The sequence below is a fragment of the Barbatula barbatula genome (assembly GCF_947034865.1).
Source record: "Barbatula barbatula genome assembly, chromosome: 19".
NCBI lineage: Eukaryota > Metazoa > Chordata > Actinopteri > Cypriniformes > Nemacheilidae > Barbatula > Barbatula barbatula.
This window is the reverse complement of record NC_136782.1, coordinates 18,767,030-18,791,764: the sequence shown is the minus strand read 5'-3', so window position 1 is coordinate 18,791,764 and position 24,735 is coordinate 18,767,030. Positions and strand designations below refer to the sequence as shown.

General features: G+C 40.1%; 2 protein-coding genes across 7 annotated transcripts in view; one reads left to right on the top strand and one right to left on the bottom strand.

Moving 5' to 3' along the window:
- The window catches only part of aplp1 (amyloid beta (A4) precursor-like protein 1), a 40,354-nt gene extending 32,808 nt beyond the window's left edge, over nucleotides 1-7,546 (bottom strand). For 3 of the 6 annotated variants that reach the window (XR_013788033.1, XM_079481749.1, XM_079481751.1), the window contains exon 1: nucleotides 7,323-7,513. Coding sequence is in view for 4 of the 6 variants with exons in the window: in XM_079481749.1 (XP_079337875.1) it covers nucleotides 7,323-7,385 (63 nt within the window). In the remaining 2 variants the exon portion in view is untranslated. Of the gene's footprint in view, nucleotides 1-7,322 lie in introns of all 6 variants that reach the window. The other 3 variants (XM_079481750.1, XM_079481753.1, XM_079481752.1) reach the window with 3 other exon arrangements.
- Nucleotides 7,547-8,124: 578 nt separating this feature from the next.
- st14 (ST14 transmembrane serine protease matriptase) overlaps nucleotides 8,125-24,735 on the top strand; it is a 29,958-nt gene continuing 13,347 nt past the window's right edge. Inside the window, exons 1-7 of the mRNA XM_079481350.1 lie at nucleotides 8,125-8,527; nucleotides 21,464-21,629; nucleotides 21,713-21,876; nucleotides 22,818-22,888; nucleotides 23,071-23,249; nucleotides 23,649-23,684; nucleotides 23,997-24,225. Of these exons, the coding sequence (XP_079337476.1) occupies nucleotides 8,501-8,527; nucleotides 21,464-21,629; nucleotides 21,713-21,876; nucleotides 22,818-22,888; nucleotides 23,071-23,249; nucleotides 23,649-23,684; nucleotides 23,997-24,225 (872 nt within the window). The 5' untranslated portion in view covers nucleotides 8,125-8,500. The remainder of the gene's footprint in view (nucleotides 8,528-21,463; nucleotides 21,630-21,712; nucleotides 21,877-22,817; nucleotides 22,889-23,070; nucleotides 23,250-23,648; nucleotides 23,685-23,996; nucleotides 24,226-24,735) is intronic.

The window sequence follows — 24,735 nt, the reverse complement described above, 5'->3', positions numbered from 1 at the left end:
TTAAATAAAGCTTGGCAAAAAAGTACACACATTGGATTTACAAAGCTAATGGCTCATGAGAAAGATTATTAAATATTACTAAATAAGGATCAACAAAATATTAATAGTAGACACTATAAAACTGTTGTCAATTTTTGCAATGTTTCCTGAAAACTTAAAAAAAATGTTTATTTGAATAACAGGCCTAATATGCTGTAGTTTATTTTAAAGGTTTAATGTTTTTTCATTTGGTACCATACAGCACATATTTTGATGGTTTAACCTGACACGAGGGTGCATTAAAAGCAAATATATTGTAAAAATATTACCTCTGGACATCACTTTTGGACACTACTGTATGTTGTCACCTAATATATTTATTTAATCAATTCATTTGGAAAAAGACTTACCAATACCACATAAATCTGACACTATTCAATTTCCAAATTACACAAAGGTAATTTCAAATGGATGGTCCCAAAGTAAATCATGTCAAATTGCCAGGACAAACTGACAGTACAATGTACTACATCTATTTTTCAGACCCAGAGCTTTAATAGGTTCCTATTTTTGAAATGGAAGAAACTATTTTATAAACTGTGTTGAATGGTGAACGAAGGTTCAACAATTCATTCAATTATCTGTGCTTGAGAAAGGCTCTGATTGCTACAGAACTCATCTCGTCTCACAGTGGTAAGTGTTTACAAATGGCATTTTCTTGCTGTGTCCTTGAGATTCCCCGCTGGTGTGAAATATGCTGCCGGCGAAAGATTCGTGGAAAAAAACACAATGTATGAAAGATCACGCTGCACGCATAAAGCACGGCGAAAAAATGAACGGCTGCTGCGAAAAGCAAACATTTTAGAAACGATGAACTAGACAAAATGCTCCATACTGCCGCTGTGCAACGGTTCGAGGAGAGAGGCTGTGAAGAACATCGTGTTCTATTGGGTAGAGGAGACCGCTTAGATTGACACAACTAGAGGGAGAGACAGACAGAAAATAAGTGAAGTGGGCACAGACTATAAATATTTTATAGGAAAACAAACGGAGAGAACGGAAATAAGTGGGGAAAAGCTGCGACGGGCCATCTGGGGATGAACGAGAGAGGAGGAGGAGGGAGGATGATGGAGAAACGGAGAGCGTGACAGAAGTACCCAAGCAGATCCGACAAGCAAGAGTCTGGACCTTTTCAAGACCCTACATAATTGATGGAACTGCAGCAGGCAGCCATCTTTCTTTTTTAAGGTGTAACACATTATGCACAACCACGAATGAAACCGGTCATCTGAGTTTTGGGGGTTTCAGTCTATAATGGTCACATGAATGTACTGTAACGATTCCACCGTTGCGGATGGAAAGAGTTGTTCTAGGTGAGATCTGAATAACAAGTCTTCTGTAGTAATGTCAATCTGTAGTGAAGACAGGACTCCTGTGTGACTTAAAGGGACAGTACACGCAAAAACAAAAAATTGTCTACGGATGAAAGTCAACGGAGGTCAATTGTTACCAACATTCTTCAAAATCGTGTTTCCTGTTCTGCAGAAAAAAAATAAGGCAAACAGGTCTGGAATGACCTTTTCTTACCATCACTGTTTTTACTGTACGTTGATGGTGGGAAAAAGGTGTGGCAATCATTACATTCCTCTCATGAGGTCTGACACGTTTTGTCTAGGCGATACTCAAACAATAGGCAAAACACTTTCCTGACATCATTATTTTGCATGACACGTTTTGCATTTTCATCTTCTCAGCCAATGTGAGGAAATATGCTTTCCATAAATTACATAAATCGAGCTGTCATCTCGACAAGATATGTTTGATGACGCCGCTGAATGAATCTACATGATTCCGGGGGATTTATATCATGTGGAATCGCTGGGTGGAAACCAACATTTCTCATAAGGCACTAGATTTTTTCCTCCAAGGTTGCCCTAAATCTGTCTTCGGTCTTTAAAATCCATCTCATCGTGCCTGCAGCTATTTGCCTGCACTGTTTGCTATAAATCTGTTATCGCTTCTCACGTAGCCCAGTTTGTACTTAACCGCATCTCTAACCACTGGTCTATACTTGCCCATGCACAAATCACTGACATTTACAATAGAAATACTGTGACGGTTGCTGTAACATCTAGTTTAAAACATAAGACTTGATTTTCAAGTTCTGAACGCAGTCATAATTCAACGTCTGCCAAAGCAATTCATTATCTCAAGCACTGAAATCGGTTCTCGTGGTCTGACATAGTTTTATTTAATATGTTCTCAGAAGATTGCAGCCCGTCCACAGCTCTCGTGACATCTCTCCGCTGACCGACGTCTCCCTCAGGCCGCATGCGAGTGCAGATCACTGACATAGATGAACAGGATTAGGCGAGCAAACCAATGCGAGCAGGGTTAGGATTCCTCCCAAAGCTATCTCTCACTTTCTCACAGCCTCTTCTCCAGTATCATTACCCTTCTATGTAAACTTCTTTTTTGCTGCCTCTCTTTCTCCGTTTCCCTCAAGTATACAAGAGAAGAACAGCGTTATCAATTTATAACAGAATCCTCACAGGCTGTCTGACTGAAGTCTCCCGCTGGGAAGTCAAACCTTCGGCAGGAATTCCTTTTCAGCCCTGCAATGTTTCAAACATCAAACAGAAGAAAGTGTCAATTAGGGTTTACACCGAGACGAAGACCTGCCCTGGGTTCTGACTTCATCAAAAAGATGCGCAACAGCTTCTTCTGTCTTTACAGGTGCTCGATATAGTGTTTCCATTCACAAAATCCTGAAATGCAGAATTGCATTAAAAACGGTCTTGGATTTTATAATAAAAACTTAAGAGTGACACTGGTTGCCAAATTAGCCACGCTGCTAAAATGGGTATAATCACATTGGTGAGAGTTATTGGATTTCAGTGTCGTAAATCTAGTAAATGAGGCTTCTTTCATATTTATGCAATGAGTCTCGTTTCCAGACTGACAGTGAACACAAAAACTGCGGGAAGGAAGAAAAATGATGCGTTCAAATGGTGCATATCATGCCCTATAGCAAAGGGCACATTGGAAAACATTAGTGAAACCAGATTATCTCCCATCATGTAAATTAATTAGACGGGAGAGGGGCGATCTGGTGGGGCTTGTAGTATGTTCCTATCTGTTTCAACAAATCCCCTGCCCTGCAGCAGAGCGGCTGTTCTTCTGTACTGACAGGGCCATGCAGGGCAACTGAACCAAATTATACAATTTTCCCATGCCACCCATCCCCTTCCTTGCAACCTGGCAACATGTGGAGTCTTGACAGTTAAAGTATATATCCAGATCCAAAACCAACAGACCAATAAAACATTAAAAACTAATACACCACAGTGATAAATGAACCATCCAGGAAGGCCTGAGGCAAAACTACGATCATCGACATGTAATGTACATTGTTCCTGAGAAACTCAGGCCAGATGTTCTGCTTAATTGCGCATGATTTTCCAATCTTTTGGAAACATTTCATGCTATTTTCCCTTGGGGGCAACGCAGCACAGCTTCATTTGGTCTCGGGTTCCATAATGTGAGTCTTTCCTCCGCTTCCAGAAATCTAATATCAAAATGTTCTCCGAGGGATATCGCACCCCCAACAAGCTACACAACAGGCCACAGATCAGCTGTTTTCTGTGTGCACAAACACACTGTGCAGTACGACAGAAAAACCTCAAGAGAGCAAATAATAATCTCTCTTTTCTTACATCAACACACAAACCCCCCACAACAATCCAAGCATTGCTTTCATGGGGGAACACTCACCCAAAAACAATGCGCGAGGTACATCTAAAGATACGGTGAAGAAAACAATAATTTTTTTAAAACCACACGTACACAGGGACATTTTAAGAAGTGGTTTAAAATACGAGAAAACGGGGAATCCAACATGCTGTATCGTGACTGCAAAACCCATGCGAAGCCAGTGTAACGGGTGCAAGCTAGTGAAGAGCTGTGCAGTGTGTAAGCCTCACTCCCCGACCAACAGAGACGCTCTAGCGACAGACGCTAGAGCAGTGGTTCTTAACCTGGGTTCGATCGAACCCTAGGGGTTCGGTGAGTCAGTCTCAGGGGTTCGGTGGAGGTCAAGACACACACCTGACTCATATGATTCGTGATGACACACCCCGATTGGCCATCATTGGCTGCAGGTGATCACGTAACATCGCTTGGCCTATCTGTGCTGCAGGGAATTTGGTGCGCCCAGTAGTCGACTTGTGACTGTCGTGATGGTATGTCGTGTGATTTATTTCTTAATATTTTAATCCTTTCATACTAACTATGTCGAGCAAAAAAAGAATTTGGTCGGACGAATATGTACAATATGGATTCACGTGTATAACGGAACGTGATGGGAGTCAGCGTCCTAACTGCATGATTTGCAATGCCAAATTGAGCAATTGTAGTCAAGCACCGGCAAAACTAAGAGAACACTTCCTTAAGCTGCATGGAGATGGACATTTTTTTAATGGTTTTGTTCTTTAAAACACAGTGATGTTGATGCACGGTTCATTGTGTGCACCAGTAAAATATATACCTATGTTTTGAATTTGAAAAAAATCATATTTTATTTTTCCAATTAAGAAGGGTTCGGTGAATGCGCATATGAAACTTGTGGGGTTCAGTACCTCCAACAAGGTTAAGAACCACTGCGCTAGAGACTGCGGTCTTTAGCCTCCTCTTTAGAGCGCCCGTCTCCCATTCGGACCGACGTCGGTTCAAAGCCCGTGGAGAGCGGGGCGAATGGGACCGGCTACACCAAGACTACCTTCACACCAGAACAGAGTTAATCCCAGTAATGCTCTTACCAGTCAAGAATAATTGAACAATGAAAGATGGGTTTACGGCTAATAAATGTAAGCAATCTGCACCGGTGGTTAATAAATAAAGAAACATAATAATCCTCTTTAAATCTGACTGTCAACTTGCACGCTCCTACTTTCAACTGACAAAAACGGGATTTGAACCTCAGCCAGATTATTGCTAAAAGGAATTATGCTCACTGTTTCCCACAGCAAGGTGACCTTATAGACATTCATCCCTTCAGCTTTGATCTGTCGTACAGGTTGATTTGGATGGCGTACATTTGTAATCTTGTCGTGAGTGTAAACAGATATAAAGCGCTACTGATGCCTTGGAAATGTAATATAGTATTTTATTCCTGCCACTGATTCTCAACCTGAAACCCAAGCAGAATGAAATTTCTCTGCCAGTTATGACAACAACGGTGTTTGCACGTCAACCTATTTCCTGTCTGTCCGATATTTTATTATAAGTCTACAGACAGTGCTAAAGGCAGGAGTAAAACCAACAAAAACAACACATGGGCATCCTTTAGACAGTTATATAAACATTCATCTCCTCCCATTTCATCAACCTGCTGAACCCGTTGCTGTTACTCACGCACAGGGTCACTGCACAATTCGGGTGACGGTGGGTTTCCTAGACTCCACCCTATAATGATTTTGCTGTTCATTTTCCTCGGGGCCGATGCCAGCATCTGTGGATCGGAAGCTAGAGGTGAATGCTGACGCACTCAGACAGCAGGAGAGGGGACGGTGGAAATCAGCCAGGTCTCTGTCGCTCCTTACGGTCTCTTTTGGGACAGAATGCTTTCTATGTATGACCTATAATATAGGTTTTCCAGTGGAGAAATCCACCCAATTATCTGTTTTTAATACACTCTGGTTGTAATTGTTATTTAGTCGTCATTTATTCGCCCTCGAGTTGCCCAAATCTGTATAAATGTCTGGCGTACTGATTCACACAGAAAAAGATATTTGAAAGCATTTTATCCTAATTTTGGTATCAAAGAAAGTAAAACATTTGTAACAACTTGAGGGTAAGTAAATGAAGACTGCCACTTTAAAGAGATGCATGCAACAATGGAATTTGGGGTTAAGATACACTACTTTTCAACAAAATAACCTTTTGAATGACACAATCTAGTTTTCAATGTGTTAACCTTCGGAAGAATAATGATTTAATAAATTCGGGATAAATTATGTGTGTAAAGATTAAGTAGCTATAGGCTACGTCGAGATTCCATTACCTCCATCAAACTGATTGACAATTTGCATTAAAGGATGGAACTGAATAAAGGATGGAACTTAATAAAGGTTGGGTATCATTAGCACTTTCGTACCGATTGATTGTCGATCCTTGACTATACAGCGAGAATGACTGAACGAAAAAACAAAATTATGGAAATGAAACGTACTTTCTTTTTTCAAAAACCTCAATCTAAATCACGCAGGCCAAAAAAAAATGTTCTCCTCAAACTGTGACAATAAAATCCCTTCGGATACAGCCGGGGATTGACAGATATGGGTTCTCTGTTTTGTACTCTGCTTCGTTCACGAGAATCACAAGGGATTAACAACATTTAGATCCTTTCAAACTGACACCATTCTCTGCCTGCGCAGCTGTTTTCCAACAGCTGAATGCGTGCAAATCTAACGTCTCATTTAAATGCTGTTTTGCTCCAAATACCTTCTCGCCTTTGTCAATTCTAACATGCTTCATAATATGAAAAATAACGTCTAAAACACCTGTAAAATCTCAGTCATTTGTATTTGGCCTTTAGGTGCAGCAGGCTGCAGTCTTCACTGCAGGCCTCAGAGGCTGCAGCATATCCAACAGCACCGAATCGACATCCTCAGACATCATTCAAGCATCCAACGTCTGCTGTAGCATTCTGTACGCATCAATTTACGTCTGCTTTTCAAAACCAGTAAAATCTCACATTTCATTTCACCTCAAAAGTGCAGCTCCAAATTAGAAATTGAAATTGTACCGAAATACTATTTTTGCACTTCTAATACAGGGACAATTCCCCCCATCATAGTATATTATACATTTCCACCAGTGTTTAGCTTCAGATACATTAAATATACTAAATCAGCCAAGGGTCAATCTATTTTTGTAAAAGAAGAAACATCCATTGTGTAATGAAAAGCCATGCCCCACCCTTAGAAATAAATACGTTTGGTTAATTTATCTTTCCATTTATCAGGCCATGGTCTCTCTCTCTCTAGCTCTCTCTCTCTCTCTCTCTCTCTCTCTCTCTCTCTCTCTCTCTCTCACACACACACACACACACGCAGGCACATAAATAACAAATGGTTGCAAAAACCACACAAGCCCCCAGGACAGCATGTCATTTATATAATTACCGTTTTACATTTACATTTTCCCGCATCATAAAAAATATACACGTACGCCTACTAATATTTATTGTTTAAAAAACAAATGAATAAATGCCAACAGAAATAACCCTCCATAATAATTACAAAACGGTGTCAAGCATTAAATGATGCGTATTCAGATCTCACCTCATCTCTCCAGACGCAGTAAGACAATAAAATCATCAATATAAATGGCGTTTTCTGCCCCATTCTTCCGTCTTCTTTACTTTCTTTGAATGTCTATCTTAAATTACTATTATCTCCGAAAAGAAAAGCAATGTGCACGAGCTGGTTTGCTGCGTGATAGGAGCAGGTCTGTGATATCTCCCGTGTGCGCAGATGTGAGCGTGCGCTCGGCTGCGGATCCGTTCGGTCAAACCAAGCCCTCCTCCGCACGCGTCGCGCTCGGAATGCGCTAAGGTGCGCGCCCATTTGCTGAAGTACAACGTCCCCTGCTGGACATTAAAAGAAACACAAGTGGGAGACGTTTACGAAGAGATCCTGTACACTGTGGTTGAATGAGTTGTGACCGCTAGGGGACAGTAAAGAAAACTGTTTACAATATGCGCATTTTAATTTTAATGAATGAAACGACTGTCATATGTCTGTAGCCTATATTGTAGAGTCTTTTGTGCTGTAATGCTTAATAGCTGTGCATTCATACCACGCAACAAGTTAGTTTTAAATGATTGTGTAGACCTATATCTGCAACGATGCAGTTTAGAAGACTTGTCAGAATTAAGATGAATCGCTGATTGGTTTTACGCAAATAAGCTAAGCTTAGCATTAGCAGGATTTAATAGTGTGCTGTCTGCGATCAGGCCTACGTCGACTAATTTACCAATTAAAGTAAACATTTAGTCACAGGTTATAGTGGGACGCGATTTAAAAAATAAAAGAACAAAAACAGGCCTAGTGCACCTGAAGTGGCGGAACGCCGGAAGTCCTTCCTGATTCGTTCTGCCCAATATGCGGAGAACGTTCAAATTCACGCGACGCTGCGCAGACTGATCGGCGTATGACACGAAGTACCGCGAGAGCAATCATCGGAACTTACCGCTTTAGAATCGCTCTCGCGGTATCCTATTTCACACCACGAATGTTCTGCGCAGGCGAACACACCTACGGGCTCTTATTGAGGGCAGCAGAAGGTGGGAGCGAAAGTAAAGACCGGGACGCTGAATGAAACTCTGAGGAGTGTTTGAGACCTTCGTTTATTACTTTTGCTGGAATATTCTACCTAAACACGACATAATTGTTTAGGAACGCAGTAAAGAGCGCATTCTTCAGGGTTTGTTTGGTGGTGACGCGGAACTGGAGTTAGCATGAGTTCTGCCGCGGTGTACGAACATGTAAGTGTTTTATATTAACTACTTGTATTTTCTAATAATGCGTCAATGTCGCTTAGGTTTTTCCTGTCCAGACATCTTAAATAGCTTATCCGAGTGAGAAACGAGAATTTAAAACGTATATAAATTCGACTATTTGTAATTTAAAGATTAAACCGACGACACCGAAACTGTTTCAAGTCTTTTGAGTCTTGCGTAAGTGCCATCCATCACTTTTCGAACCGGCTTTTTCGTCTCAAGTCAAGTTACTTAAGTCATTATTATTCTCACAGTTTGCTCCGTGGTTAGTGGACCTCAATATATTTAACGTGAAGCTCAACGTTGGCTATTTAAGTAAAACAACATGGGCACAGATTGAACCACGCAGACAGGTACAGTGTAAGTTCAGTAATACAAATCTATATGGAAATATTAAGAATAATATCCATATAATGAACATATGGTAGGTAGGCTTAACAGGAGCAGTATGGTTTAATGGGTAGAATGTATAGTAATTATAAGACATTGGCCTGCAGTAAGGTGAAGTGGTGTTTGGATTCAGATAGAGTAAAAAATAAAGGAATAATCGTGAGAAGTGATGACAATGACATTAGAAAAAATGCTAAAATGAGAGAAAAGCTCAATAGATGCGTTATGTCTTCGGATATATCATCATATTCTGTGCATCGCAGGCCTTTGATGACTTATTTTCAGAAACGTGGTCGTGTTTGTATGCTGTCATTTTACATTTACATTTATTCATTTGGCAGACGCTTTTATCCAAAGCGACTTAGAAGTAGTGTCATAAAATCGAATTCCAGGAAAGTGAGAGAAAGTCAACTGAATGGGATTAGTGATCCCAATAATTTCCATTTCGTTTGGCAGGTTTAATTGCAAAGCGTTCGAGGTTTGCTTTTTTGTGTTACATGGAAATGAAGCCCTCGACTTCTCTTTTGTTCGCTTCGTGTTCTGCCTGTCGAGCTACACAAACATAGGAAAATCCTAACAGAAATGTTGCCTTGGAGGTAAATGACAATGTAGTATATGAACGTGATGGGTTTATGGGCCGTTTGTATTTCAGGCATTTTAAAGTTGCATTTGTATGTGCCGATATGTCTTGTGATATATTGTTTGTCAGCTATCGGTGGCAGGTGGCCACAGGCAGCACATGGCAGGTGTCTGGCTACTTTCCATAAACTTTATCTTCTGTGATGCTGTGGTTGTCTGTATCACATCCGTTTTAACGGTGAAGCACAGCAATACGCATTCGTCGGGATTTATGCTGGTCAAATTCCAACATCAGTGGTTGCATCATTCAGTCATGAACTTAAAAAGATATTTTTGACAAAATAACTATGTTAAGAAGTACTCCGTCTGTGAAATGTTTTGCGTTTCAGTCTGACATCATCAGGCCCTCTGAGTTTCAGCCCCTCCCCTCACCTGAAGCTTCTCAGAAATGTATTGAGGATGTAAATGTTGCGTCATGCAAACTTTTTTTTTGTCAACTTTCATGTGAGATCATTGGGTTAAAAGGTAGAGGTGTATTCATTTATTATGTAGTAGAAATGTATTTTCTTGTTTTAGCAATACATACTGTTCAAAACAGAGCGCGTGTCCTATAAATAGATTGCTGCATTGGAGTATGCAATATTTGGTCTGGGATAATAAGACCTTCTTTTGGGGAGACCGTGGGAACACAGTGGGTGTTTTCTATGAAATGCACTTGAGATATTTTCATCTCTGGGCCCGCTGAAACTTGAAGTTATTCCAATGCAGTTTTTGCATTGTTTTGCTTTTGGTATCATGCATATCAGCAAAGGTATGTATTCTAAAAAAAACAAATGCAAGATCATGTCAGGTTTTCAGACCTGGCACATCTCTAAAACCCCCTAGCTATCTTTAGACAAACTATGTATAGGTTTTTTTGTTAATAATTTCCTTGGTTCCTGTAGTCCAGTACCCAGTTAAGAACCATGCTTTTACTAGAAGCATGGGCGTAGGTTTGGGGGGGGGATGCTAGATACTAGTCCCAATCAATATTTTGAGGTGACAAATTTGTCCCCACCAATATTTAGCGAGCTCCTTTGTGCTGCTATTTGGATCTTTGCGCTGCTATTCGCATCGATTCCAACGTCCAGGACGACGACATTACAAGCAACGCCGTAATTTGATTGGCGGCGGGGTATCTGACAGGCTACGTGCCCAGGCCGGAACTACTTTTGTGCTAGGTAAAATAACTAGCCACACAAATAAACTAGCAGTAGTGACTGACCAGGCTTTCAAATGCAGATTCTATTGTGGAAAATAGTATTAACTGGTGATAGTGTGTGTTACGAGCATGATAGAATGCTACGTTAGCAAATCACTGAATGTTAGTTAACCTACCTTAACTTAGAATCTTGCAGTCAACATAAACTGTGGATCTGAGACATTTTTCGTTTCTACATTCTGTTTATGTATTTGTGAGTGTAGCCTACCCTACATGCAGAGAAATTAAAGGGAAACAACCCACAGTTTAATGAAGGACTGTCATGCCATCGCTAGACACATGTGCTGGAAAAACGTGTATCCGGGTCAGGATACAATATAATGAGATGAAGTAGATTCACTTCTGTATTGTGGTATTCTGTATTGCCAACAGTCTGAAATAAAAAAGGAAATCGCCATTTAAGCACTGGTATCTTACAACAAATGAATTCCAGGGGGAGAGGGGGGGATTCCCCAGCAAAGCTGAGACCAAACCTACGTGACTAGAAGTGTCCAACCATCTTTGAGACGTGCTTGTTTCTCTCTTTTATGTCTTGAGATGGCTTTTTATAATTTGTTCTTCTGAAAGATTTGATTTAATCTCTTCTGGGCCAAAGCCAATACATTAGGTCGGATATATTTAGGTCCTGTTGGGATGTGATACAGAGGTAGATGGTATTTGTTCTCAGTTTCGTTCTAGACTTGCTGTTATTTTGTTGTTTGGAAGCCAAAACATAAATGTCCAAAATTGCTGGTTTTATCCATATACAGCGAGTTATGGTCTAGATCAGGGATTGGCAACCGGTGGCTCTCGAGTCGCATGTGGCTCTTCTGCCCCCCTGCTGCGGCTCCCTGCAGTCTTTAGGGCCCTGTTTATGCCTGTTATTAAGATGCTTATTGGTCGATCTGATGACGAGTTGACAGATTTTGCCCCCCATTGACTACTATAGTAGGAAAAATTACAATGGTAGTCAAAATGCCCTGTTTTGTTATAAACTTTCTTCCAAATAACTTTCTCTTGTGTACAGATTTGGGCTGTGATGTGCAGTACAAAGGGGCATTTAGCAGACACTTTAAATCAAAGTGACTTGTTAAACTTCACTTTTATGTCTGCTTACAATTTCAGTCATCACAAGGGAATCAGAAAATTTGATCTTGATAAAAGTGTTTTATTGAAACTGGGTTTGTGATGGTACACCTGAGAGGACCTGAAATATAAACCTCAGAACTTATTTTATGTCTATTTTGATAAACCGTTTTGTTACTTTTTTTTAACCTTTTACAAGTACAAAGTACATCTCCTTAGAAAAGAATTACAAGATGTAACACGATGAGGAAATGCAAGAGGAGTTGGGAGTTGCCAAAAGTCATAATTCATATCCACCTCTTTTGCAATGCATGAAATTACCCATTATGCCTTGCGTATTTGCGTAGGGCTGATGCTTAAGACTTCCGGTTCGCCGCTTGATCCCATTAGTTAGTCATTATCAAGTTAGCTTGAAAGCTTTTAAACAGACGTTATAATACTTTTTTTCATTTAAAACAACACAGGCATGAGTATTTAACTAGATGGATTGGACGTATTCTTTGCCATAACCATCAACAGTTCACATTTCTAATGCAGATTTCCAGTGTTCTTAACAGGGAAGTCATAATCTAACGGGAAGATCTTGATACCCACCACACCAGATATAAATAAACCTGATCACATTGCGTTGGATCTTTTATAAAATAACGCAGTTAACGCTGGATGCTTCAGTGTGACTGGTTCTGGTATGTGATGTAGTGAGACAGCTGTGTGTTGTTAAACGTGCCTTTATTTATAGAGCTACAATGGTGAGTTGGCCAAACATGCACTTAAAAACATACATTACTTACAAAATACTTTAAAATAGTGTGTATGTCCTGCGTCATCCCATTTTGAGAGGTGCAGAATGCACTGGTCAGAGCTAAGACTGAGCTTTCTTTAAAATGTTATATACTCTACGCTCTTATTGTGTCACGTGATAACACAGGTTTTCTGATATTTCTGTGGCTATTGTGACTAGGGTTGTGCATGAATGTTTGAATAGCTATTCGAATATTCAAAATGCTTTTCGAATATTTAGTTTTTTCATAAGAATAAAACTTCCTCACCACAAGGTTAAGTTACCGCTACAGAAGACCTTAGAGTTGTCACGTCTCTAAGTTGTCAGTTGTCAGCATTAAGTTGTCACGTTAATGCTGATCAGCAGGATCTCGATACCCACAACGGCTTGTTGATTAGACTTTAACCAGTGTAAAATAGACCTATATGCTTGTTTTTCTTATCAAGAACATTTCAAACTAAATAAATAAAGAACCATATATCACAGACTGTCAATATACGTTGCATTTTGTTTGTTTTGTTTGTTTTCTATTTGTATTTTACTATTTTGTGCAGTTTTTTTGTATTTTTCTTTTTGTCAAACATGAAAAACCCTATATACAGGATATAATATTTATGCATTATGAATATTGAAGGATAATTACAATCTTGATTTGAAATTGTTACTAAATAAAAACGTAACAAATTACGTCAACTTGCTACGTATTAACTTAATTTTAAAAAACAAATATTTGAATATGTAATTATTGAAAAATGCCCATCATTAATTGTGACAGCCTTTTACCGCAAAAAATATTAGAGAAACTTTATTTTAAGCATTAACGGAAATGTCCTGAGTAGAAACGTATACAAAACGGAAGTGCGGAGCATCAAACAGGAAGTCACCTGCAGTAATGCCGCCCTCCATGGAGACGTCAAAAAAATGGTGGATACAGTAAATATTCATGTTGGAGTACAGTAACATAACTGCAGATGTCATCAATACTTACAAATGTGGCCTAAGATCAACATAAGTTCAGTCATATTGCTCCCTGAACTCTCTGTAAGTCTCTTCGGATGAACGCGTCTGCTAAATGGACCGCTTGGTGGAACGTTTCATAAATGATTGGCATCTTCTGAGTCGCTTGTTTATAAATGGAAAAACCAGATGACTTGATAAATCATTACATTCGAATTCTGGGATTTTATTACACAGCCTTAGTTTTAGTCTTAACATTTGATGTCATTTCAGTGGTGTTACTATTTTAATAATTTTACAAATCCCAGAGTTTACAACTTACAACAAGAGTTTTAAAACCCTTCTCAGCCTTCCCGGGAAAGTCTATGCCAGGGTACTGGAAATGAGAATACGGCCGATAGTAGAACCTCGGATTCAGGAGGAACAGTGTGGTTTTCGTCCGGGCCGTGGAACGCTGGACCAGCTCTATACCCTCTACAGAGTGCTGGAGGGTTCATGGGAGTTTGCCCAACCAATCCACATGTGTTTTGTGGATTTGGAGAAGGCATTCGACTGTGTCCCTCGCAGCATCCTGTGGAGGGTGCTTCGGGAGTATGGGGTCTGTGGTCCTTTGCTAAGGGCTGTCAGGTCCCTGTACGACTGAAGCAGGAGCTTGGTTCGCATTGCCGGCAGTAAGTCGGGCTTTGTCCCAGTGCATGTCGGACTCCGGCAGGGCTGCCCTTTGTCACCGGTTCTGTTCGTAATTTTTATTGACAGAATTTCTAGGCGCGGCCAGGGGCCGGAGGGTGTCAAGTTTGGGGACCACACGATCTCGTCTCTGCTATTTGCGGATGATGTTGTCGTGTTGGCCCCTTCAAACCAGGACCTTCAGCATGCACTGGGACGGTTTACAGCCGAGTGTGAAGCGGCTGGAATGAAAATCAGTACCTCCAAATCCGAGGCCATGGTCCTCAGTCGGAAAAGGGTGGCTTGCCCACTTCAGGTTGGTGGAGAGTTCCTGCCTCAAGTGGAGGAGTTTAGGTATCTTGGGGTCTTGTTCACGAGTGAGGGAAGGATGGAACGGGTGATTGACAGACGGATCGGTGCAGCTTCTGCAGTATTGCAGTCGATGTACCGGTCTGTCGTGGTGAAGAAAGAGCTGAGCTGCAGGGCGAAGCTCTCAATTTACTGGTCAATCTACGTTCCTACTCTCACCTATGGCCATGAGCTTTGGGTCATGACCAAAAGGACAAGATCCCGGATACAGGCGGCCGAAATGAGCTTCCTCCGCAGGGTGGCTGGGCGATACCTTAGAGATAGGGTGAGAAGCTCGGTCACCCGGGAGGAGCTCGGAGTAGAGCCGCTGCTCCTCCACATCGAGAGGGGTCAGCTGAGGTGGCTTGGGCATCTGTTCCGGATGCCTACCGGACGCCTTCCCCGGAAGGTATTCCAGGCCCGTCCGACCGGGAGGAGACCCCGGGGAAGACCTAGGACACGCTGGTGGGACTATGTCTCCCGGCTGGCCTGGGAATGCCTCGGTGTCCCCGCGGAAGAGCTAGAGGAAGTGTCTAGTGTGAGACCATTATACTGCTGCCCCCGTGACCCGGCCCCGGATAAGCGGAAGAAAATGGATGGATGGACAAATCCCAGATGCTTGCAAAGAAAGTTGGGTTCATTTTTTTTATCACTTGCAAACATTGCCATAAAAAACCCCAAAATGTACTTCTTTAAAACCTATGCAATGTAGGCTTCACAAACGCTGCTGCACAGTGTTTAAACACATTAACAACATACCTTTCTAAACCATCTTTTAATTGCCCTCTTTATCTTGAAATGTTTCAGAATGCCTCAGGAGGATTCGGTCATTTCAGTTAAGTTGTTTACAGTGTTGTTTAGAAGGTTCCTCAGTCTGGTTTCCAGTTGACTACTCACCGGTTTCTGTCCTCTGTGTCAGCAATTACAGACAAGATTGAAGAAATGTGGTTTGCTTGGTTTTGCATATTGTAGACGATGTACTGTTTCTCAATATGGCTCGTTCAGCGATCTTGTTTTTCTGATGTTCTCGCTCTACGTCGTCATCAACCGCCAAAGTCTGGTTTGGGTCAGCTGTGGCCTGGTGGTTAGAGAGTTGGGCTTGTGATCAGAAGGTTGCCGGTTCAAATCTCAGTGCCAGCAGGTCATGACTGAAGTGCCCTTGAGCAAGGCACCTTACCCCTGATTGCTCACTGTAAAAAAAAAACTACTTGTAAGTCGCTTTGGATAAAAGCTTCTGCTAAATGAATAAATGTAAATGTTTCAGTAATCTAGACCACAAGTATAGAGCACACATGAAAGTACCCTGATGTGTTCTTGATATCATCGAATGCAGCCTGTCGTGTACCGCGTGTCCATCCGAGTTTGTTATTCCTAGGCTGCCTCGCGTTCTTTTAATTCAGAAACGGCCTATGTCTGCGTGATGCCAACAGACAGAGTGTAGTACTGCTATGGCAATGGACTATGATAATTTGAAATGACTCTTTCCTTTGTTTCTTTTTTGTTATGTCACTTGACTCCCATGCGTTTTTGGATATCTGAGATACAGCCTCGTGGATAATGCAATATAATTAGCAACTAAACCTAAATGTTTTTCCTTATAGCAAGTTACTGTAAATACTGAAGCAAATAACAAAGTATGAGTCAAGTGTTTAACCTAGACTTCTGTGACGGAAAGCATGCAAATGCAAAAACAGGTTCATCGCAACTAACTCAGACAGTGCCAATGAGTTGCAGTGCAGGATTAAAGCCAAATATACATAAGAATTGAGTCAACATTTGCTTATCTACTGTGAGAGAGTACAATTATACATTTTACATGGTGATAACCACAACTAATTTTCTCTTTCAGACCTTTTTTTTTCTCAGAATTTGTAAACCCGTTGAACAGGTTCTGTTCAATCGCTTACTATATGCCAAGTAATGACAGTCAACTCAATCATATAGTTCCTGGATAACTGTCCGGGAGCACCACACCTCCAAATGGATTGTCAAGTTCACAGACCGACCCAGAAGACACTTCACGATACCAGTGACCTGCTGTTTTGGGGTTTGTTTTGGGATTCAGTCATATTTGATGTTGTATCACAAATGGCATGTGATCTCACAATTAACTATTTGGGGGGGAGACGAGATCTCGAGAGATCCGTCTGGTCTCGTTTCCTTCATGCCCTTGCTCAATTGACATGATGTGCAACCTCAAAATATATTTGGGTGCATTTTTGTGAGTGCGCATTTTGTTGTGGTGCGACTTGTTTTCATTACTGTACAGAACAAGCTTATAACTCCACACAGTGTCTGGCCCGTCCATTCACGGACAACGTGATTTTCCATCCGGTGGTGCTACTCTCCAACTGTTTTTCCTTGTAAAAACGCACTAGACTGATGGGTTTCAACATTCAGCATCTCTTGCGTCTTATGCCTTGCGCATAAACACTAGTGTTTACGGCGGTTCATGCTACCACAAGTACAGCACAGCTATTGTAAGTTCATTAATTTAAATGCATTCACAAGCAAAACTCTTCGAAACTGATCATCTGTCTCCTACATATGTGCAATGTAAGCATACAATAGGGTGTGTTTATGTAGTTTTAACTGTTTCTCTGAAGGCCATGAGGGTTCAGACAGTGGAGGAAGGAGGATTGACAGTGTGATATGATCGCCACCTCTGCAAGCACTATGCAAAAGCATATAGTGAAAACAACCACATCTCTTTACTAAACACTGCGCCTTTTAAGAAAACAAAGCATACATTTTGTGCAATTACTTCTTGTCATTTGACTTTGTGACAAAACATTTAGCAGTTTTTACATGTTGTTTATTACTGCTAACTATAAGTCAGTAAAATAGAAGTTTAATGTTTCATTACGTACAAGTTGATTTTATAATGCCTACATTTTTTGCATTTTGTGAATAAAAGGAAAAAAAATGTTCGTATGTATTTCATCATTGAGTATTTATAAAAAAATATAAAAATCTCGTCCCGTTTTTGTTAACCCACTATCCTGTCTGGTCTCGTGAGGGCTGTCAAAGTTAACGCATTAACGCATGCGTTTAATTTCTTTCAGATAAACTCGTTACAATTTTTACGCATTTACATTTATGCATTTTGGCAGACACCATTATCCAAAGCGACTTGCATTTTATTATACTATGTGTTTGTTTCTTAAGTATGTGCAATCCCCTGGAATTGAACCCAGAACATTGGCTTTGCTAGTGCCATGCTCCATCCACTGAGCTACAGCTAAGCTGTTTTTAAATATTACATTATATAATCACGCTCTTATTCGTGTAAAGGCCTTTAAACGGTGGCTTTTACACGTTCAGTGAACAGCTTCTAACGTTAGCTGTGGGACGCGACACCGGTGCCGTCTGGTGTATACAGGGAGGGGCGCAAGGCTGCGCCAGTGAATATCTATCAAACAGCGCATCAGTATTAAGCTCTCTATCGTGCTTGAATGAACAAAACCACACAAGATTATGCCAGAAAGCAGTTTTGTCCTGCATTTTCATAAGCACAGACTTCAATGTGTTAAATTAAATCTTAAATTAATGTAGTGTTGTGAAAATGGCTTCAGATCTGTGTAAAGAGACGGCTCTTTAAGGGGCCGCATTCTTGAACCTGCTATTAAAGCCTGTAAAGTGTTAGAGATCTTCATTGAACTTCTGTAAATGTCCTACCTGTTAGAATGTAAATACTATCATGATAGCTCTCCATTATACTGTTGAATGGCTATAATTAATGTTGAAATAAATAAGAAAAACAATCAATTTAATAGATGCATCATTTGCAGTACTAATATCAGAATGTTGGCTTTCATTCATAAATGCTTTTAAAGAAATATGTTGTTTCTACATTAATTTGGGGATCAAATGTGAAATGATTAGAATGTAAACGTATTAAAAAACATTTATGTAATGTACGATTAATTACAGAATTTTTTTTGAATAATCAGATGAATTTGATTCTTGCTGTCTTATGATCTTCTTATTCCTCTTCTCCTTGGACACAGGAACTCTGAATTATAATCACTTTTAATTGTAATTCTTTCCTTACAGTATACACTTCTGGTTAAAAAACATGCAATGCGCGGTACCTAAAGATTTATATTATAGCTCCACTGTGTTGGTGATTTATGCACAATTACAACTTTGTGTCTGTGGGTGGAAGGGATGTAGATTTGTGGGGCTGTTGGTACCTAGCAGCTTCACATCCTCCAGGGATTCTACTGTGAAATCCATCAACGTATCTCACGACAGGTCGCTAACAACACCTAGGAAAATGATAGCATAAACTAAAGTAAAACCAAGCCAGTGCTCATAAAGTGATAGTTTATATCACAACTCTTTGGGTTGAGGGTTTTCTTGCAGCTTGGCGAGTATCAGTGTGCAGAATATCGTAGAGATATGAGGCTCTAGACTAGTTGATACATTGTCTTACACTTTAGGATATAAGCTACCTGCAATTTTAAGTCATGTCAGCCATCTGTTTGTATTTAGGTCACAAAAACGGGCCTAACCTGTTGTTATGCTGCAGTTTGCAGGCTAATAAAACCAGTCATGACTTGCTGCGAGGCAGAGAAACAGAGCAGGACCTCAAATGCAGATCTTTTGGTTTAAGCATTATGTATTTGTGAGATATATATATATATATGAACGAATGTAATGTCTATTAAAAAGTTCATAAAATAATGCTGTTTTTTATCTCCATTACCCGAGGTCTGTTCTGTGCTCATTCATGCAGCTGTAGTGGGTTTTACTGTGCCTTAATAAAGAGTTAGTTCACACAAAAATGGCAATTGTCGTTATTTAATTCTAAGTGTTTTACACAGTGATTATTATAAAGTATTTATCAGTGCGCACTAGGGGTGTAACAGTACTTATTCGTACCGTACTGTCACAAGCTATCACGGGGGAAATTGCAAATGAAGTCATCATTCCTATGGCCTACTCCCTTGTTTGCCACTCAGTCGTAGCTGGCTGTTAGAGTTTAGACTTTGGAGTGAGTGTGGCATTTACTTGCCATTATGTACATGTTTGGAATACATTTGGCAAAGGAAGCACCGTAATTTCCTCATCTTCAGCTGGCATGGTCCTGTGAAAACAAGGCATTGTGTCCTGAAGATGTTAACAGTGACATCTTCTGACGGCAGCATACATTCTGACTGTAGCGCTATTTGACAGATGAGAAACTGTGTCATGACAACCTGCGTTGTTTCAATGGCAACAGCCGACATGCCACCAGCGTTGAGTCCTGCCTATTTTTCCAAGGTTTTGTTAACTTATTTTATTTGCTTGGATGTTTTTTTTCTCCGTTCAAATTTGGCTGGGTGGTTAATAACACACTTTTCTGTTAGTTTGTCACTTTACTAGCACTTTAAGGTCGAAAAACTACAAAGTATTGCATTAAAGGAGTGGTTCAGCCAATTGTGAAAATTCTTGGCCATAATTTACTCAACATCATATATATGACTTCCTTCAGAACACGAACATTAAATTTATATTAAAATGCACTTTATGTGAAATAAAAAATATTGATGCTCCAAAAAGCACTTAACTTCATCCCATTATAATTACTTAAGTGATGAATTTAAGTAAATGGTTAGATCATTTTCATAAATGGTGAACCTTTCCTAATGGGATTTAAGAGAGAAAACTTTCCCTTTGGAAGAAGTCAGTTACCAACATTTCATAATAAACTTAAGTTGGAGCATTCTGTGAATTTGATTAGACATGTAACAGGCTTATTTCCCGGATGTGATGGCAAGGCTTTGCGTATAGTTTGTAGAGCCAATAGTTGTATGGTGTTTAATGATATATGACTGTACCTATAAGCATCTGAGACCCGTGATTGCGAACTGGACAGAAGATCACGTGTTTCAAATGTTACGAGAGTTCCCATCATAAATAAACAAACGTGAGACTCAAATGTTAGTACATGCATGGTACAAATGTTTTCCTCGCATTAGACTGCTGCGCCATTCCTATCTGATCCAATATTGACTACACGGCACTGCTTTTTTATTTTAGTCTATCCGCCGATCCAGCGTTGATCTGGAATCAGAGGTGAAATTAAGCAAACAAAGGTCAATGTTTTACCCGCGTGAGCTGGAAAGTCCTTAAAAATAAGCTTCACTATGCGACCACGACTTTGTTCTTTCTGTGCTCTTGTATAACAAAAGCTCAGGTTTATATTGAGGTTTTTATTCATGACACCTTTAAGAAATGGCTAAAGGAAAGTATTCTGGGTAGTTGTCCAATAAATGTGACTGCAACATTTTTTTTAGATATGCTTGGTTTGTTTGTAATTTTGTGGTTGGTAAAATGACAGTTGTCATGCTTCAGGAAGGAAATATTTGTTGAGATAAACCAGTGGTTCTCTAACTTTTTCATTGTAAGGTCCCCCTATTGTAGGTCTCATTGCTTTGAGGCCCCTCAAATAGACTTATCTTAAACATTAAATTATTATAAAACATATTCTATAAAACAATGCTTGACTACCAATTCTTTGGGTTGGAGGTCTTTTCTAATGTTTTTTTTGCACAAAACCTATGACAAATGTCTATATTCCATAAAGTGCTACAAAAACAAAAAATTTTTGGGACCCCCAGTTTGGGAACCACTGAGATAAACTGTCGCTGTTTATGGTCAGTAAAATGACAGTTCTCATGCTTCAGGAAGGAAATATTAGTTGAGATAATCTGTTGCTGTATATGCAGAAAGAAAGAAAAGCTAGTTGACAGCATGTCTCCTTTTCTTTTTATAAAACTGCGTATTGTGATCGCGTTCAATTAAATGAGAATAATATTTCTTTTTGTTTACATTATAATAATTTTTTGTCTAAACATTTGTCTAAATAAATGTTCTTTGTTTTTAGGGTGGCAAAGATAGCCATGAGCGAGTTTCCTTTATGACGAATGAAGCGAAGACGGCGCCAAAGCAGAAGACGGCATCAAAGCGGAAGACTGGCATCATCGTGGGGGTTATTGTTGCCCTGCTGGTGGTGTCTGCTGTGGTCGGATTTCTCGTGTGGCTCTTTCTTGGTAAATGCTTTGAAAAAGTTTAAAAGTCATGTTGTCGGGGAGACTCTAGGACAGAACATTAATGTTTTTTTCTTTTGTGTTAGTCAGGACCAAAGAACTAGAAAAACAGGCGGACATGGGGAAACTGAGCCCATCCCAGCGGGTTTACAGCGGACAAATACGACTTCTTAAACCGGAGTTCAGTCCAGCGTTTGACAATCCCGGTAGCCCTGAATACCAACAGGTGGCGAAGGATTTGGAGGGAATTGTGAGTATTACCCAAGTGCACAAAAAGGTCCCTCGCTTGTTGCAAAGTGTTTAAAATGAAATGGAATTGAAATGAATAATAAGGATCAGTGAGTATTTAGGAATGCTGACTGTCAAGGCAGCTGTCAATGTAGGCAGGTTTCTGAAGTACCACAGGCCTGATTGTTGATATTCATATCAGAATGACAGAATACAAGACTTGCGCAGATCGATATGACAACAGCAATGCTTTGAGCATCTCTGATGCTATGTGGAGCTGATGCGAGTGCTCTAGATGCCTGCAGGCTGATGTTTTTACCAGCTGTCATGTTGTTTTATTAATATTCAAAAGATCACGAGAACGTTCCCGGCTATTCTTAGGCGAGGCAACCAGGACTTTGTGTTTTAAGAACGGGGCTTAAGTCATGTTATAGGCTGATTTATGGGTTAATTTAACCCAACTTGTAGTTCGCATTGTAACACTGGTATGTCGTGTAAGCACATTTGCCTTGAAAAATCATTCCTGTTATTATAATACAAATGTAAAAGTTCTTATGAACATCTGGTTTATTATTAAATTGAAATATCTCATTTTTTGTATTACTTTTATGAGAATTAGATTTTCTTTGTGTAACAAAAGCCTACTTAGGTGTACTTGCGTGCGTGTGATATTGTATAAAAAGGTTCATTTTTTTTGTCATTATATCTGTGTTTCTCATATAAAATGTTGTACATTACATTGATTAAAATTCATGCAGAATCCAACGCTATAAAGAAAGATTTCTGTAAAAGGTTCAGACAACTCGCTAATTTAGGTTTGGATCATTACGCATCTTCAGAACATGATCAGTATTGGCACATTGACTGATGCTAGGCCAGTATTTCTCTGTATTATAAATGCATGTTTTTGATCGTCTATATCCATACACTGAGATCACAAATCATGTGTCATTTGTTTTTCAGATGAATGACACATTCAAGAGAGACCCGTTCCTTTCCAAGTATTTTACAAAGTCGGTCATCACTGCTTTTAGGTACAGTGCATCTTAAGACCCTTATCCATCTAGACAAAGTTTGTTAAAGAATAGATCATTCTTAAACATGCCTTGACTTTAATGCGTACAGGTTGCAGACCTCACATTTTTTGGTGGTGTTTGACCGCTTTTATTTAGAAATTGTTTGTTTGTTTTAACTTTTTTCAATGTGGCAAATGCAGTGACGGATTGATGGCGTATCACTGGAGCCAGTTTGACATTCCTGAGACGGAACAGGAGGTAGTACCGGAGTTGACAGAGGAGCGGGTGGTCGAGGCCCTGCGGAGGTCCATCCGGCTAGAGGGCAGAAACACAGGGCCACGCAACATCGTGGTGTCAGAAAAAGACATCACTGCTTCGCGTAAGATATGTGCTTGTTTTAAAGAGAAAGTGAAGGAAGATGATAGTGGTTTCTCATTTCCGATAGTTCTCAACACACGTTTCTGCGCGAATTGCATTTTTTTTACGTCTCTCACTGTAATTCAGTTTTTGTAAAGAGCCTGGTTACTAGGGCCGAACTAGTCGTATTAAACCCGACCGCTAACCTGCAGACCGTGTATCCGATCAGCAACACGCGGTTTATATTTTACATGCAAAGAGAGCATTTACATTGAAGTTTAACTAAGCATGTAATTTGAAGCATGAGAAAAAAAGGCTGAAAATAGATTCTAAGTGAACCGTAGCGGAAACAAAATGGAAGGAAAGAAGACTGGAAAAGTACAGCATGCGTCATTTTCTCTCTCTCTCTCTCTCTCTGCAGAAACGGACCCACGCATGGCCAGGGACCCCAGCTCCAGTGAGTAAAGTGTGTCCCATTTCAGTCACCGATGTGCTGTAGTTTTCCACCCGGGTTGCCGAGCACTTTCCTGTCACTCACCGCCTCAATCTCACGCATTCCCTCTCTCTTTCTCCTCACTCACCTGTGCACAACAACACACCTCTTTTCAAAGGCTCAAAGTATGTGCACAAAGATTTCATATGGTTTTAGCGAGCAAAAATGACATTATTACCAGTCATACCACATCATTTGAGGTTAAAATAATTTTTAATATAACTCAAATAAGAAACATGTCATGTGACTTCAGTTTTACCTTTTTTTTTCTTTCAGAGACATGTTTCTACAGTCTTGAGGCAGACGCCACTGAAAAGGACTTCGCGTCTCCTAACCACCCTAATAAATACCCGGCCTTCTCCCGATGCCAGTGGCAGATCCGGGCCCCTAAGAACCACGCCATCATCGTCAAATTCAAATACTTCCACGTGGAGGATGACTGCGCCAATGACTACGTAGCCATCTACAATTCCCTCAGTCCTGACAACAGTCAGGCCATCACAAAGTGAGTCAATGCATCTGTGGCCAAAAATAATCATTAATTAGATATTATCTGTTATTATTATTTTATTTGAATATTCAAATATGTATTAGGCATATTGTAATGTCCTAAATAATTCCGTGCCCGTTTAAAGATTTGCCTTAAGAGTTGCGAGGATAACAAACTTTATGCCTCCCTACACTTATACTGTTTATTGTGTTTTTTGATTTGATTTGATTTGATTCAATTTATTGTCATTACACACATACAAGTACAGTGCAACGAAATGTATTTTTAGAAGAAGATAAAGCATAACATGGGGAAGGTGAGGAGAAAAACATGTACACAATACACCAAAGACAAGACTTGCAACAGGGATAGGTAATCCATTTCCGACAAGCAGCATCTGATTCTGCTGCCATGATGGTGCCGCATGCAGACCCACTTGTCAGGCTGGCGGGTCAAAGCGACGAAGGCATTGGATCTAGGGAGGGACAAGAGCGTTGCATTTTGACAAAAAGCGTTGACAAAAAA